The sequence below is a fragment of the Corylus avellana genome, chromosome 11 (assembly GCF_965113065.1).
Source record: "Corylus avellana chromosome 11, dhCorAvel1.hap1.2, whole genome shotgun sequence".
In the NCBI taxonomy this organism is placed as follows: Eukaryota; Viridiplantae; Streptophyta; class Magnoliopsida; order Fagales; family Betulaceae; genus Corylus; species Corylus avellana.
This window is the reverse complement of record NC_142500.1, coordinates 20,687,587-20,700,948: the sequence shown is the minus strand read 5'-3', so window position 1 is coordinate 20,700,948 and position 13,362 is coordinate 20,687,587. Positions and strand designations below refer to the sequence as shown.

Below are 13,362 nucleotides of genomic sequence, written 5' to 3'. Positions count from 1 at the left end.
TAGACAAAAAGAGAAATTCGAATTTCGCGACTTTCCAAGTCACGAAGTTGCAAAAGTTAATGCAAGATTGCGGTTGCAAGCATTAGTGAAGGAGGAAAAAAACACCTGAAAAGAAAAAATACGAGTCTAGAAATCGTGTATTGGGCCGAATTAAATTGAATAAGATAGATATCGGAGTCTCCTAGCTAGACAAAAATAGAAATTTGAATTTCGCGACATTCCGGGTCTTGAAGTTGTAAAAGTTAATGCAAGATGCCGGTTGCAAGCATTAGTGAAGGTGAAAAAAACACCTGAAAAGAAAAAATACGAGTTTAGAAATCGTGTTTTGGGCCGAAGTAAATTGAATAAGTTAGATATCGGAGTCTATTAGCTAGACAAAAAGAGAAATTCGAATTTCGCGACTTTCCAAGTCACGAAGTTGCAAAAGTTAATGCAAGATTGCGGTTGCAAGCATTAGTGAAGGAGGAAAAAAACACCTGAAAAGAAAAAATACGAGTCTAGAAATCGTGTTTTGGGCCGAATTAAACTGAATAAGATAGATATCGGAGTCTCCTCGCTAGACAAAAATAGAAATTTGAATTTCGCGACTTTCCGGGTCACGAAGTTGCAAAAATTAAAGCATGATAGTCGTTGCAAGCATTAGTGTAGGAGGAAAAAACACCTTAAAAGAAAAAATACGAGTCTACAAATCGTGTTTTGGGCGAAGTAAATTGAATAAGATAGATATCAGAATCTCTTAGCTAGACTAAAAGAGAAATTCGAATTTCACGACTTTCCGGGTCACGAAGTTGCAAAAGTCAATGCATAATGGCCGTTGGAAGCATTAGTGTAGGAGGATAAAACACCTGAAAAGAAAAAATACGAGTATAGAAATCGTGTTTCGAGCTGAATTAAATTGAATAAGATAGATATCGGAGTCTCTTAGCTAGACAAAAAGAGAAATTCGAATTTCGCGACTTTCTAGGTCACGAAGTTGCAAAAGTTAATGCATGATGGCACTTGCAAGCATTAGTGTAGGAGGTGAAAACACCTGAAAAGAAAACATAGGAGTCTAGAAATCGTGTTTTGGGCCGAATTAAATTGAATATGATAGATATCGAAGACTCCGATATCTATCATATTCTATATTTGAATGTTTAATTTTCGACCCAAACAACCTTAATAAGATAAATATTGGACTTTATGAGCTAGACAAAAAAATAAATTCAAATTTTCAGTCATTCTGGGTCACGAAAATGCAAATGTTTATTCATGCTTACGGTACCATGCTTTCTTTTTAGAGGGTGGAAAACATGAAAAAATTTGAATGTCTGATTTTTGGACGAAACAACCTGAATGAGATAAATATCGAACTTTTTGAGCTAGATAAAAAAAAAAAAAATGGAAACTCGAATTTTCATTTGTTCTGGGTCATGAAAATGCGAAAGTTCATTCATGCTTACCATATCATGCTTTCTTTTCTCAAATATAGGACTTTTTGAGTAAGACAAAAAAAGAAATTCAAATTTTTAGTCGTTCTAGGTCACGAAAATACGAAAGTTCATTAATGCTTATAGTAGAATGCTTTCTTTTCGAATTTTCAGTTGTTCTGGGTCTCGAAATACGAAAGTTCATTCATGCTTATGGTAGCATACGTTCCTTTTGAAGGGAGGAAAACAAGAAAAAATTCAAATGTCTAATTTTCGGCTTAATAAGATAAATATCGAACTTTTTGAGTTGGACAAAAAAAGATATTCAAATTTTTAATCGTTCTGGGTCACGAAAATGCGAAATTTCATTCATACTTACAGTAGCATATGTTTTTTTTGAGATAGAGATAAACAAAAAAAAATCCGAATGTTTGATTTTTGGCCGAAACAACCTTAATCAGATATATATTGGACTTTTTGAGCTAGAAAAAAAACATAAATTTCAAATTTCAGTCGTTCTGGGTCTCGAAATGCGAAAGTTCATTCATTATCTAGCTCAAAATGTCCGACATTTATTTCACTAAGGTAGTTTCGGCCAAAAATCAGACATTTGTTTTTTTTTTACTTGTTTTCCTCCATACAAGAGATAAATGAAAATGCGAAAAAAAAGATATTCAAATTTTCAGTCATTCTGTGTCATGAAAATGCAATAGTTCATTCGTGCTTACGGTAGCATATGTTTTTTTTGGATAGAGGAAAACAAGAAAAAATCCGAATGTTTGATTTTTGGCCGAAACAACCTTATTGATATAAATATCGGACCTTATGAGCTAACAAAAAAAAAAATCGAATTTCCAGTCGTTTTGAGTCACAAAAATGCGAAAGTTCATTCACGATTATAGTAGCATGCATTCTTCTCGAAGGGAGGAAAACAAGAAAAAATTTGAATGTCTGATTTTCAGCCGAAACAACCTAAATGAGATAAATTTCAGACAATTTGAGCTAGACAAAAAATAAATCGAATTTTTAGTCATTCCATGGTCACGAAAATGCGAAAGTTCATTCATACTCACAATAGCATCCTTTCTTTTCGAAGGGAGGAAAACAAGAAAAAAAAATTCGAATATCATAAGATACATATCTTTAAGAAAAAATTTTGCTGCACCCACAATTTCTTCGTTATTTTTTATTTCCTACTTTTTTAGTTTATTTTTTTATTTTTTTACGCTCCCAACTTTAACTTTACAATTCTTAACATAATTATTTTCCTTCATGTTTTTTGTTTTGTCTTTTCTTTTTCTCAATTTTTAGCTATTTTTTTAATTTACATCATCTCCCTATTTATTATCGTGCAACAGAAATTTCCTAAAGAAAAAAAATTCTTATGCAACAGAATTTCTCTTTATATTTATTCTCCTACAACAGAAAATTCTTAAAGAAAAAAAATTGTTATGCATCACCTCACCTAATTCTCAAAACATATACCCCTACCCGACCATAAACCCTAATACTCCTTTACTCATAATAGTATTTGGGCAGATATTATCTGACAGAAATTTCTCAAAAATTGGGTTGAAAATAATTCTTTCAACCCAAGTTGAAAGAAATCTATATCGAATCATTCAACGAAGAACCTTAACCACCATCCATGGGAGCATATGCTCAACCAAGCCACTACAAACAGTGTAAGATCGACGGTCAAAGAACCCCCACAAACACTCGAGCACGGCGTAAGAACACAATACTCCAGCAAGACGGGGCTCCAATATATTATCCACCCAAAAAAGCAATATGAATAAAAGAGTAACCTGGCCCAAATAAAGACTCCAAATTTATGCGAAACATAGAATAAATATAAGAATAAATATAATATTAAAAATGTAATAGAAAAACATATCATATATTCATATGAAAACACATTATACTAAGAATAAATATAATATGAAAAAAATGTAATAGAAAAACATATCATATGAAAAATATAAATAAACCTCTATATGGTAGGCAAACTATAAATACATTAATATTAATAGTCAGACCTTACAATGAATTTTTATCCCCGAGTCTAAGATATTTAAATAGTACAGAATTCTTGGAGAAATGTAGATTAGACCTTATACCTATTTTGGAGAGTACAATTTAAAATTCAGGTCTTGACAGGATTGAAAAGCCTTTGACACTCTTAGAACATTAGCGAATGCTAAAACCAATAATAAAGAATAAAAAAAAGTAGATATAAAAGGGAGTTTAGACATTATTGAAATTTTTGGACTCGTTACATGCAAGCTATTTAAAGGAGAGCATAACCTTAAAATTCGTGGTTCAACTGCTATCCAAAGAAGATAATTCAGCCCCTAAATGGTCAATTTGGTGGTGACAAAATTTGTTTTGGGTTTAGACATACGTTTTGGTAAAATGAAAAGACATACGTTTTGGTAAAACAAATATTAAAAGGGTTAAATGAAACAAGTAAGAAGATGTAAAATAAAAAACATAATAAAATAAAAAAGAAAAAAGAAAATGCAAGAAAAAGAGATAATAAAAACACAGACGAACCAGAAAACGCAACATATTTGAAGAGGAACAACCCTTTCCAGTTTCCACATGAGATAACATAACAGGAAAGAAATATGAAAAATCAAAACACACAAACGAGAACATGGGAAAAAATATCCACTAAAGAGCAAGGAAAGCCACTAAAATTTAATCTCCCTCTTAAATTTTATAAATTTGCAATATAAGATTCTAATCTTTAAGCTCATTTTCAATTACTACTCAAAAGCCATCTATATCTATCCAAATTACATCATCATATGAAGCTCTTACAGAGGAAAAAATTCCAAATTGCACTTTCACCTTGAATATTCGATGGCAGAAACTACATAAACCAGAGAAAATTCTAAAACTTGAACAATTTTTTGTGAACCTTCAACACTAATCGACATGTCAATGAAATTCTGTTTGTAGTTCTACAGATGGCCTTAAAATCTTGGGTTCCCATTGCTTCACTACCTTTCTCTGACTCTAATTGCGGTTGATCTTGTACAGAACGTTTGAGAGCTTCAATTTCATTTACAGCCTGAAAGAGACGAATGTGAGAACACAGGACATAATGGATATGCCAGTTCGTCAAGGAAAAGTTCAAGTTGAATCATAAATTTCGTTTGATAGTACATATCACTTCTCATTGGACTCAGACAAATTCATCCATCTCTTAATCTTACCCCATCATATTGCTGTACTTCACTATCTTCTATTCCATGCAAGTAATCTGGAAGAATAAGAACAACGTTTTCCATTTTTTAGTAATTAGGAAAATCCTAAATTATACAAAGGCAAAGGCAACCAAAGATACTGACCCGAGTATGCCTCATCCTTGAATATCAGTAGACTACGAGGCATCAATAGGACAGAAAAAGGGCGGTGATCATGTAACCATTTATCTTTCTCAATTTCAGAAGTTCCTCCATCAGAATTGTTATCCTCAACATCTTTTGTGCATAGTCTCAATCTTGAATGAGGAGTAAAGTCCATTACAACAGGTGATCCAAGTGACAGAATTGCTACGACAGGAAAGTAAGCAGGCCCATCCTGGTGTGGCTGTATGACAGACAATTATGTAGATAAGGTGGGGTTCACAACAAATGTGCTGCTAAATATTGTAGCAGAGTATTCAATACATTCAAGTATTGTGGAAAGCATTTTAACACTCATCAAGTGGTAGTTATAAACAGAAAGCAATAAGAGTAACACATCATTACTAGAATTATATTGCAAATTTGAGGTTAAAGACTTGAAACAAGAATAAAATGAACTATGGAGGAATGCCTGTAAATGAACTAAAGAGGATTCTGGGCAAACCATTATGCCTTGGTTAGGAAGGTATTCATTGATAAGAACATGATTAATTGATGAGGGGAATAACCCTGATTCTTCATATATCTTTTCTGTAATCCTTGTTAGCCAAGGAGGCACTGCAAGAAAGAGTGAGAGAGAGGGTCATTTCCACATACAATTAGCAGTGGATGAGCTTCGACACTAATAAATCAGACTAACAATAATTCACAACAGTAACAAAGCTAATATTAAGCAGAATTATATTTGCATCATGCCTCATTCCCAGCAATAACAACTTCTCAACTTTTGCTTCTAATTTTGCTTCAACAGTTTTTTCCTTCCCTCTCTTTCTTTTCCCTCCCTTCCACGATATGTTTCCTACAACCCATCAAGTTATACACAAACCCACATATCATTTTCTATCTACAAACCAGAACAAGGTATTTTACTATTACTCTTTAACTGCAATGGATCGAAGGGAACATTTAGCGCTGTTTGGACACCCATAGAAGTTTGAAAAAGCAAGTCTAAATAACATGCATTTGCGTCAAAGAGTTCTTGAGAATAAAACAATTACATTCGAAGATTATACAAAATGAACAAATCTCAAAGCCTAATGGGATGCCTAAGGTATCCAGTGCTACAAGTTGAACACAGTGAACACATCTGAAAGCATATGTAATGAGCACCATGGAGCTTCAATTTTCATGCGGCATTTAAATACCGGATAGAAAATATAATCACGTAACACATGCATGTTCAGAAAATACAATAAGTTATGATTAATTTTCCACTTACAATCTTGTGGTAGAAGACCCTTTTCATGGACAACACCTCCTGTCAGTGGCCGTAGACCAGAAAAAACAAACTTTAATCAATATGAAATGAAATAAAATAAAAAGAAATATTTAATTAATAGATACCAACGCACCCCAATTCTGCAGCCTCCTGTTCTTCAAACATCTCCACTTTGATACAGGGGCTCCATAAACCTATAAAGCATAGGTGAAGCAAGATAGTAAGAATAAACTAATAAAAGAAAACTAAACGTTGAGAAATAGAACTAGGAAAGTGTAAGATATAGATGGGATTGCTACATTTTTTAGGAGCATGGTTTGTTCCGTCTCGGTTATGAAGTCAGGAATGTACATTATGGTGGGCGGAGACCCAACTTTGAAGGTGCAGGTATCCAGCCTCTTTTTTGCTTCCATTGCTCCGTCAAAACCCACTATCCCAAATTTACATATATGTTAAGCAAAAATAAAATTTCTATTGGCATTAAGAATAACAATAACAGCAAAAATATGTAATTTCTTTTATTATTATTAAAAAAAAAAAAAAGACCAAAATCAAGTTAGAGCTGATGAGATTTTGAAGGATGGCGAGGAGGTCATTTCCCAAAGATTTGTGTAGGTTTCTTTCTTCCAACTCTGCTTTCTAGAGGACCCGCATGAAATCAATACATTGATCGAAAGAAGATGTCCAGAATATCATACACGGCGTATCAAGTAAAGCTTCTTTTTTATTTTTTTTTAAGTTACAGAGCCCATTAAGTAAAGCTAAATCTTATACAGTTCAACCTCAAATCTCGTACCTGTCCAACTGTGCAAGGGTTGAGATCTCGCTTTCAATATGGCAAACCCCAATATCCGGGAAAGACCAAAATGAGCTCAATAGGAAACATAATGGCTGTGCCTATTGTTCAATTGCACTGAGGCGAATCCAGAGGCATAGACAAAATAACAGCAAACACAACCTTCTTTTACACAAACAATTCTAAAGAGACTACACACTTATACGTGCGAAGACAAAAACTCTTTCCTATTCCTTTCTTTCTTAGTTATACGGCTATATATATTCGCAGTAAATTATCGAGTCTTGTCTTCGATGCATAAGAAGAATTAAAGAGCTGAGCATAAAATAAACAAACAGAAGAAGAAGAGACCATTTAAAGAAGTAATAGACGCTTTGGAAGACGAATCAAAGGAGAAAAGTCGCTCCCTGTTGTTGTCAGCGCTCAGGTCTTGCGGTTTCCCAACACTCGGACGGAGGAGGAAGAACAAGGAATACCTAACGCCAAGTAGATTGAACAGGGAAAACAATCAAGATTCAAGAGCGGGTCCTTTTTTTAACAAGAACGACGTCGTATCACCTATTTTTTTCCCCCACGGAAATGTTTGGCGTGTGTTTGTCTGTTTTATTTGACATAAACGTTTTTTTTTTATTGTTTTCTATTCAATGCGAAAAAGGGAAAAAGAAAATCAAATAGATAATATGGAAAAATACAAAATCAGTCCTTGTGGTTTACTTGATTTGTAATTAACTCCTTATAGTATCAAAATAAACTCAAAGGTCCCTAAGGTATGCCAAAAAAATAATTTAGTCCATACGGTCAAATTTCGTTCACTGACTTAACAGATTATTATAACATGAAACGTTAGAACCAATAAAATTGTGATACTTGTCATATTTAAGTCAGTGTCACACTAACATAATCTGTTAAATTAAATGACGGAATTTGACTGTAGGAACTAAATTGTTTTTTTGGCATACTTTGAGGATCTTTAAGTTTATTTTGATACTACAAGAAGTTAATTATAAATCAGGTAAACCACAAGGACTAATTTTTCATTTTTCCCTAGATAATATCATAAATTCATAATAACTTAGGCTTGTGGCACAAATACATCTTTTTTGCCCTTTAATGAAAATTAACACTTCAGTTTTGTACAACTTAAAATATATATGTAACAAATGGTACCTATAGTAAGTAAATAAACCCACTTGGTGTGCTAAGGTTCTCTAAGGGCTATGCTTGAGAGACTACCAGCGGCGAGATAAGTTCCTGCCGGTGAACAAACGAGGAGTGTTACGTGGGAGCGAAAAGTTTCAGTGGGAAGGTAGCAAAGTGGAAGTGCTGTCCTCATGGAGAACAACTTAGCCCCCACAGTGGGTGAATAGACCGTCATTGATATCACTGAAGGAGATATCGGAGTGGTTCGTGACAGGGGAGTGAAATGTCTTGTGGGGCGGGTGTGGACTGACAAGCTGATAAACAAGGAAACATTTCGGAAGACAATTTCACAGCTTTGGCGTACCACGAAAACTATCTCTTTCAAAAAAAACCAAGATAATCTATGGATCTTTGAATTCTCTGATGAGGAGGAGAAGAAAAGGGTCATGGAGGGCCGGCCTTGGGCATATGAAAAACAAATTATGGTTTTGAATGAACTTGAAGGGCACACCCCACCCTCAAAGTTGGATTTCAACCATACGCCGGTCTGGATCCAAATCCATGACATGCCGCTGCATTGCATGTCAAAAACGGTGGGAGCAAAGATTGGAGCGACCCTGAGAGACCTTGAAGAAGTTGATGCAGCTGCAGATGGTATAGGCTGGGGGAGATTCTTGAGGATCCGTGTCCGTATTGACATTACCAAACCACTTGAACAGGGTCGAGAATTACATATTGGAGGCAAATCGGTGTGGGTAAAGTTCAAATACGAAAACCTCCCACTTTTTTGCTTTCATTGTGGCTGTATTGTGCATGGAGAGATGGGATGCCCAGTCAAGAAGACAAGACGCTTACACAGTGAGGAAGGCGTGGGGGATTGGGGGGTGTGCTTGTGAGCTGATGACCCCCGTCGAAGACCAGATGGCCGATCACACAAAACTGGAGGTGAGGGGCGGTATCCGTCCAGGCTGGAGGAGATGTCATCGGATGGGGAGAAGCGGCGTTCTAGCTCTCCAGAGTTGGAAAGTAGCGCCTCTGGCGGGAACCCTAGCAATCAAAGCTATCCTGATAAGGCAAGTAATCACTATGATTCTGCTAGCCAAGTCAGGAATATGGAAAACGTATCTCCTAGAGACAAGGAATCAAATTGCTCCAAAAAAGGCGCTGCAGTTATGGAATTTTCGGCTACAAAAAGGAGTCATCCCATAAATTTGGGTGAATTTTTCGAAAACAATCCTGAGGTGAGAGGAATTAATGCGTCCCCGTCAGCAAAAAAATCCAAGTTGGTGCATCATGGGCCGAATTTTGATAGTCCATCTACGTCTCTACAGGAAGTGAAGAATCTGGCACGTAGGGGGGGAGGGCCCAATGGTCTAACTCTGGGAACCAATGTCAGGAAAGGGATAAAGGCGCCAAGGACTAACGTTTCTTCAAATGGGCATTATTGTGAGAAAGAAGGGGAGCATGGATACAAAAGGAAACGGGCCAGTAGTCAACCCACGGAGCAAACATGGGCTAGAAAAGAGATTGATGCTAGTTTGGAGGGGGAAGCCTTCAACAAACGTCAGTCAGAAGTGTTATACCCCAGCACGGTGGATAGTGAATCGGCGGAGGCTGCCAAGCAGCCTCGCCGACATCCATGATTCTACTTAGCTGGAATTGCTGGGGGCTTGGGAACCCCCGTGCAATTCGTGACCTTTGCCTGTTGGTGAAGGAAAAGAGACCCGACATTTTGTTTCTCATGGAAACAAAATATTCTCAGAGGAAGATGGAATTTCTAAGGACCAAGTTGGGGCTGTCCGGAATGTTTTTGGTGGATCCGACAGGAAGGAGTGGGGGCTTAGCTATGTTGTGGAGAGATGTGGAAGATGTCACCATTGAAAATTACTCAAGAAGGCACATTAACGCGGCAGTTTATTCCCAAACTGCAAAACAAACTTGGAAACTAACAGGTTTCTACGGACATCCGAATCCCACTCATCGATATGAAGCGTGGAGCTTATTAAAACACCTGTGAACACTTCCTCCTACTCCCTGGCTTTGCATGGGGGACTATAATGAAATCATTGACAATTTCGAGAAGTGGGGAGCAGCCACCCATCGTGAAAGGCAGATGGAAGAATTTCGGGAGATGTTGGAGTTTTGCCAACTTTCTGACTTGGGCTACTTTGGTCCAAAATTCACCTGGTCAAACGGGCGTGAAAGCAATGACTTCACCAAAGAAAGACTGGACCGGGCTTTGGGGAACGTGGAGTGGTGTAATCTGTTCAAAGAAAGTGAAGTCCATATTTTGGAAGCGAGATCCTCTGACCATAAACCACTGATAGTCAAGTTGGAAGGGGACAGCAGAAATAAAAGGAATAAAAGGGTCTTTCGATTTGAAGCAAATTGGGTGTCAAAAGAGGATTATCACAAAGTGGTGCGTGAAACCTGGGAGAGCTGGGGGTCTCGGCAGTATGAAGAGACGGAAGGGGAGAGCAATATGTCGGCTATTTGTGACAAACTGCAGCAGTGTGCAGTGGAGCTTCAGCGTTGGAGCAAGAACAAGCACGATAATGGTGCTGAGTCATTAAGGCAACTTTCGGACCAGCTAAAATTTCTCCAAGCAGATGAGTCACCTCATAACTTGGCAGAAATCAGGAGGGTGCAGGTGCAGATTGATTCTATTCTGGAAAAAGATGACATCAAATGGAAGCAACGAGCCAAATTAAGTTGGTACACCTCCGGAGACCGAAACACTCCTTATTTCCATGCTTGGGCCTCTCATCGTCGGAACACAAACCGGATTGGAGCTATCCATGATGTCTCTGGAGTCGAATGCACCAGCCAAGAAGCAGTCTCTACAGTTTTCACTCAATACTTTTCGGGCTTATTTAACTCGGGTGGAACTACAGGGGTGGAAGAATGTTTGGCAAATGTACAACCCAGAGTTACAGCCGAAATGAACAGCGCCCTGACAAAAGAGTTCACTGCTATGGAGGTGAAGGAAGCCCTTGATAACATGGCTCCAATGAAATCCCCGGGCCCCAACGGTTTCGCAGCCAGTTTTTTCCAAAACTCTTGGGACACGGTTGGTGCAGAGGTATGTCGGGCAGTTCTTGGTTTTTTAAATTACAATTCTTTTGACCCAGTAATTAATAAAACCTATATTGCCCTCATCCCAAAAAAGAAGAAACCAACTAGTGTCACAGAATACAGGCCGATAAGGTTATGTAATGTCTTTTACAAGCTCATTGCAAAGACCTTAGCCAATAGACTCAAAAAGGTGCTTCACTGCATAATATCCCCATACCAAAGTGCTTTCATACCTGGCAGACTTATTTCTGACAACATTCTTGTGGCTTTTGAGGCTCTCCATACGATGAATGGAAGACTCAAAGGGCGCAAGGGTTTCGTGGCTTTAAAGCTAGATATGAGCAAGGCTTACGATAGGGTGGAGTGAAAATTTCTAGAGGCTATAATGCTCAAGATGGGATTTGATAGTAGGTGGATCAAACTTATTATGACATGCATTACAACTGTTACTTATTCTGTATTGGTGAATGGGAGGCCTCATGACACTATTACCCCATCTAGGGGTATTAGACAGGGTAACCCCCTGTCACCTTATTTATTCATCCTATGTGCAGAAGGTCTGAGTTCATTGTTGAGCAGAGCCGAGCAAAGAAGGGAGATCATGGGACTTGCTATCTCAAATCGGGGAACGAGGCTGAGTCACCTCTTTTTTGCCGATGATTGTTTGCTATTTTGCAGGGCAAATATTACTGAATGGATAAAAATTCAGGAGGTGTTACAGATGTATGAACAAGCCTCTGGACAACAACTCAACAGAGGAAAGACCTCCATTTTCTTCAGTAAAAATACTCACATAGGGACTCGGTCCCACCTATTGGAAGTGGCTGGAGTGTCTTCTACACAATGCTTTGAGAAGTATTTGGGACTTCCGGCTCTCATAGGCAGGAACCGAAATAGAGCGTTCCAAGCAATACAAAGCCGCATCTGGGATAGCCTTCAAGGATGGAAGGAAAAATTCCTGTCTCAAGCAGGGAAAGAGGTCCTTCTCAAAGCGGTCATCCAAGCGATTCCCACTTACACGATGAGTATCTTCCAACTCCCCAAATCTTTGTGTCGTAGAATCAATTCTATGATGAGGAGATTTTGGTGGGGTCATAAAGACAACTTGTCAAAGATTGCTTGGATGAGTTGGGCCAATATGAGTAAAGCAAAAGACATGGGGAGCTTGGGTTTTAGAGATGTCGAGATCTTTAATCAAGCACTTTTGGCGAAGCAGGGGTGGCGCATCCTCCAGTAGCCTGACTCATTGGTAGGTAGAATTTTCAAAGAAAAATATTTTCGAGGAAGCTCTTTCATGCTTTCAAATTTGGGTCACAATCCCTCTTATGCCTGGGGAAGTATATGGAAAGCAAAGGGACTTCTTGCTACAGGGCTTGTTTGGAGGATAGGAGATGGTTGTTCCATTAAGATATGGGAGGACAGATGGGTCCAACCATTTATGGGATACAACTTAAGGAGGTATAATAAAGGGGAAAGTAGCGAGGATCGGGTCAGTAGCTTGATTGATGAGGATAGTAGATGGTGGAATGTCACAAAACTTCACGAGAACTTCTCAGCAGCAGAGGTGCAATCCATTTGCAAAACCCCTATTTGTCTAGGTAGACAAGATGATCAACTTGTATGGGAGGGAACTAAGAATGTGATTTACTCTGTTAGGAGTGGCTATCACAAGGGGAAGGAGATAATGGAGAAGAGCGCAGGTTCATGCTCGGACTCAGGGTCAAACAATGAGCTATGGAGGCAAATATGGAAGACACGGGGACCACCAGCTCAACAACTGTTTATGTGGAAAGCGTGCCACAATGTTTTGCCCACACAAGCAAACCTCAAATGGTGTCACCTTATCTCGGACTCACTCTGTCCCTTATGTGGCTTATATGAAGAAACGGTGGGACATCTCCTGTGGCATTGCCAATCGGCCAGGGATGTATGGCTGGAGGGTCCAAAGGCACTGCACAAATGCACAAGCGACGACATCAATTTTAAGGAGCTCTTCTTGTGGCTTATAGAACGGCTGGAAGAGGACACGTTTCAACTATTCACCACAGTGGCATGCCTGTTGTGGTTTAGAAGAAACCATGTTGTCCACGGTGGTGAGTTGATGTCTCCGGTCTCACTTATGTAGCAGGCACAAGAGCAAATTAAAAATCTTGAGAGAGCCCTAGCCACACTGGGCAGAGAACCCCCCTCTGCAATTCCGATTCCCCGGAAGGCAAGATGGGAAAAACCACAGCACTTTATCAAAGCAAATTGGGATGCTGCAATTTCTAAGGAGCAGAACATCACGGGAGTGGGCGTGGTGCTTCG

At 38.4% G+C, this 13,362-nt stretch overlaps 2 protein-coding genes across 2 annotated transcripts; one reads left to right on the top strand and one right to left on the bottom strand.

Moving 5' to 3' along the window:
• Window positions 1-4,079: 4,079 nt before the first annotated feature.
• LOC132165840 (oxidoreductase) lies at window positions 4,080-7,357 on the bottom strand. Its single transcript, XM_059576522.1, has 8 exons — window positions 7,192-7,357; window positions 6,344-6,474; window positions 6,178-6,238; window positions 6,045-6,083; window positions 5,271-5,383; window positions 4,769-5,009; window positions 4,634-4,680; window positions 4,080-4,488 (listed from the first exon to the last, which is right to left on the bottom strand). The coding sequence occupies exons 2-8, from the start codon at window positions 6,455-6,457 to the stop codon at window positions 4,309-4,311; spliced, it is 795 nt and encodes a 264-aa protein (XP_059432505.1). The 5' UTR covers window positions 6,458-6,474; window positions 7,192-7,357; the 3' UTR covers window positions 4,080-4,308.
• A 1,069-nt stretch (window positions 7,358-8,426) lies between these two features.
• LOC132165775 (uncharacterized) lies at window positions 8,427-8,876 on the top strand. The gene has a single exon (XM_059576457.2). The coding sequence runs from the start codon at window positions 8,427-8,429 to the stop codon at window positions 8,874-8,876; it is 450 nt and encodes a 149-aa protein (XP_059432440.2).
• The last annotated feature ends 4,486 nt before the right edge of the window (window positions 8,877-13,362 follow it).

Bases quoted from the DNA above. Each gene is read 5' to 3' on its own strand.
- LOC132165840 (XM_059576522.1), bottom strand. From the start codon at position 6,457: ATGGAAGCAAAAAAGAGGCTGGATACCTGCACCTTCAAAGTTGGGTCT. The intron at 6,239-6,343 runs GTAGCAATCCCA...TATGCTTTATAG, and splicing joins AAACCATGCTCCTAAAAAAT to GTTTATGGAGCCCCTGTATC. The intron at 5,384-6,044 runs GTAAGTGGAAAA...TCTTTCTTGCAG, and splicing joins GGGTCTTCTACCACAAGATT to TGCCTCCTTGGCTAACAAGG.
- LOC132165775 (XM_059576457.2), top strand. From the start codon at position 8,427: ATGGAGGGCCGGCCTTGGGCATATGAAAAACAAATTATGGTTTTGAAT.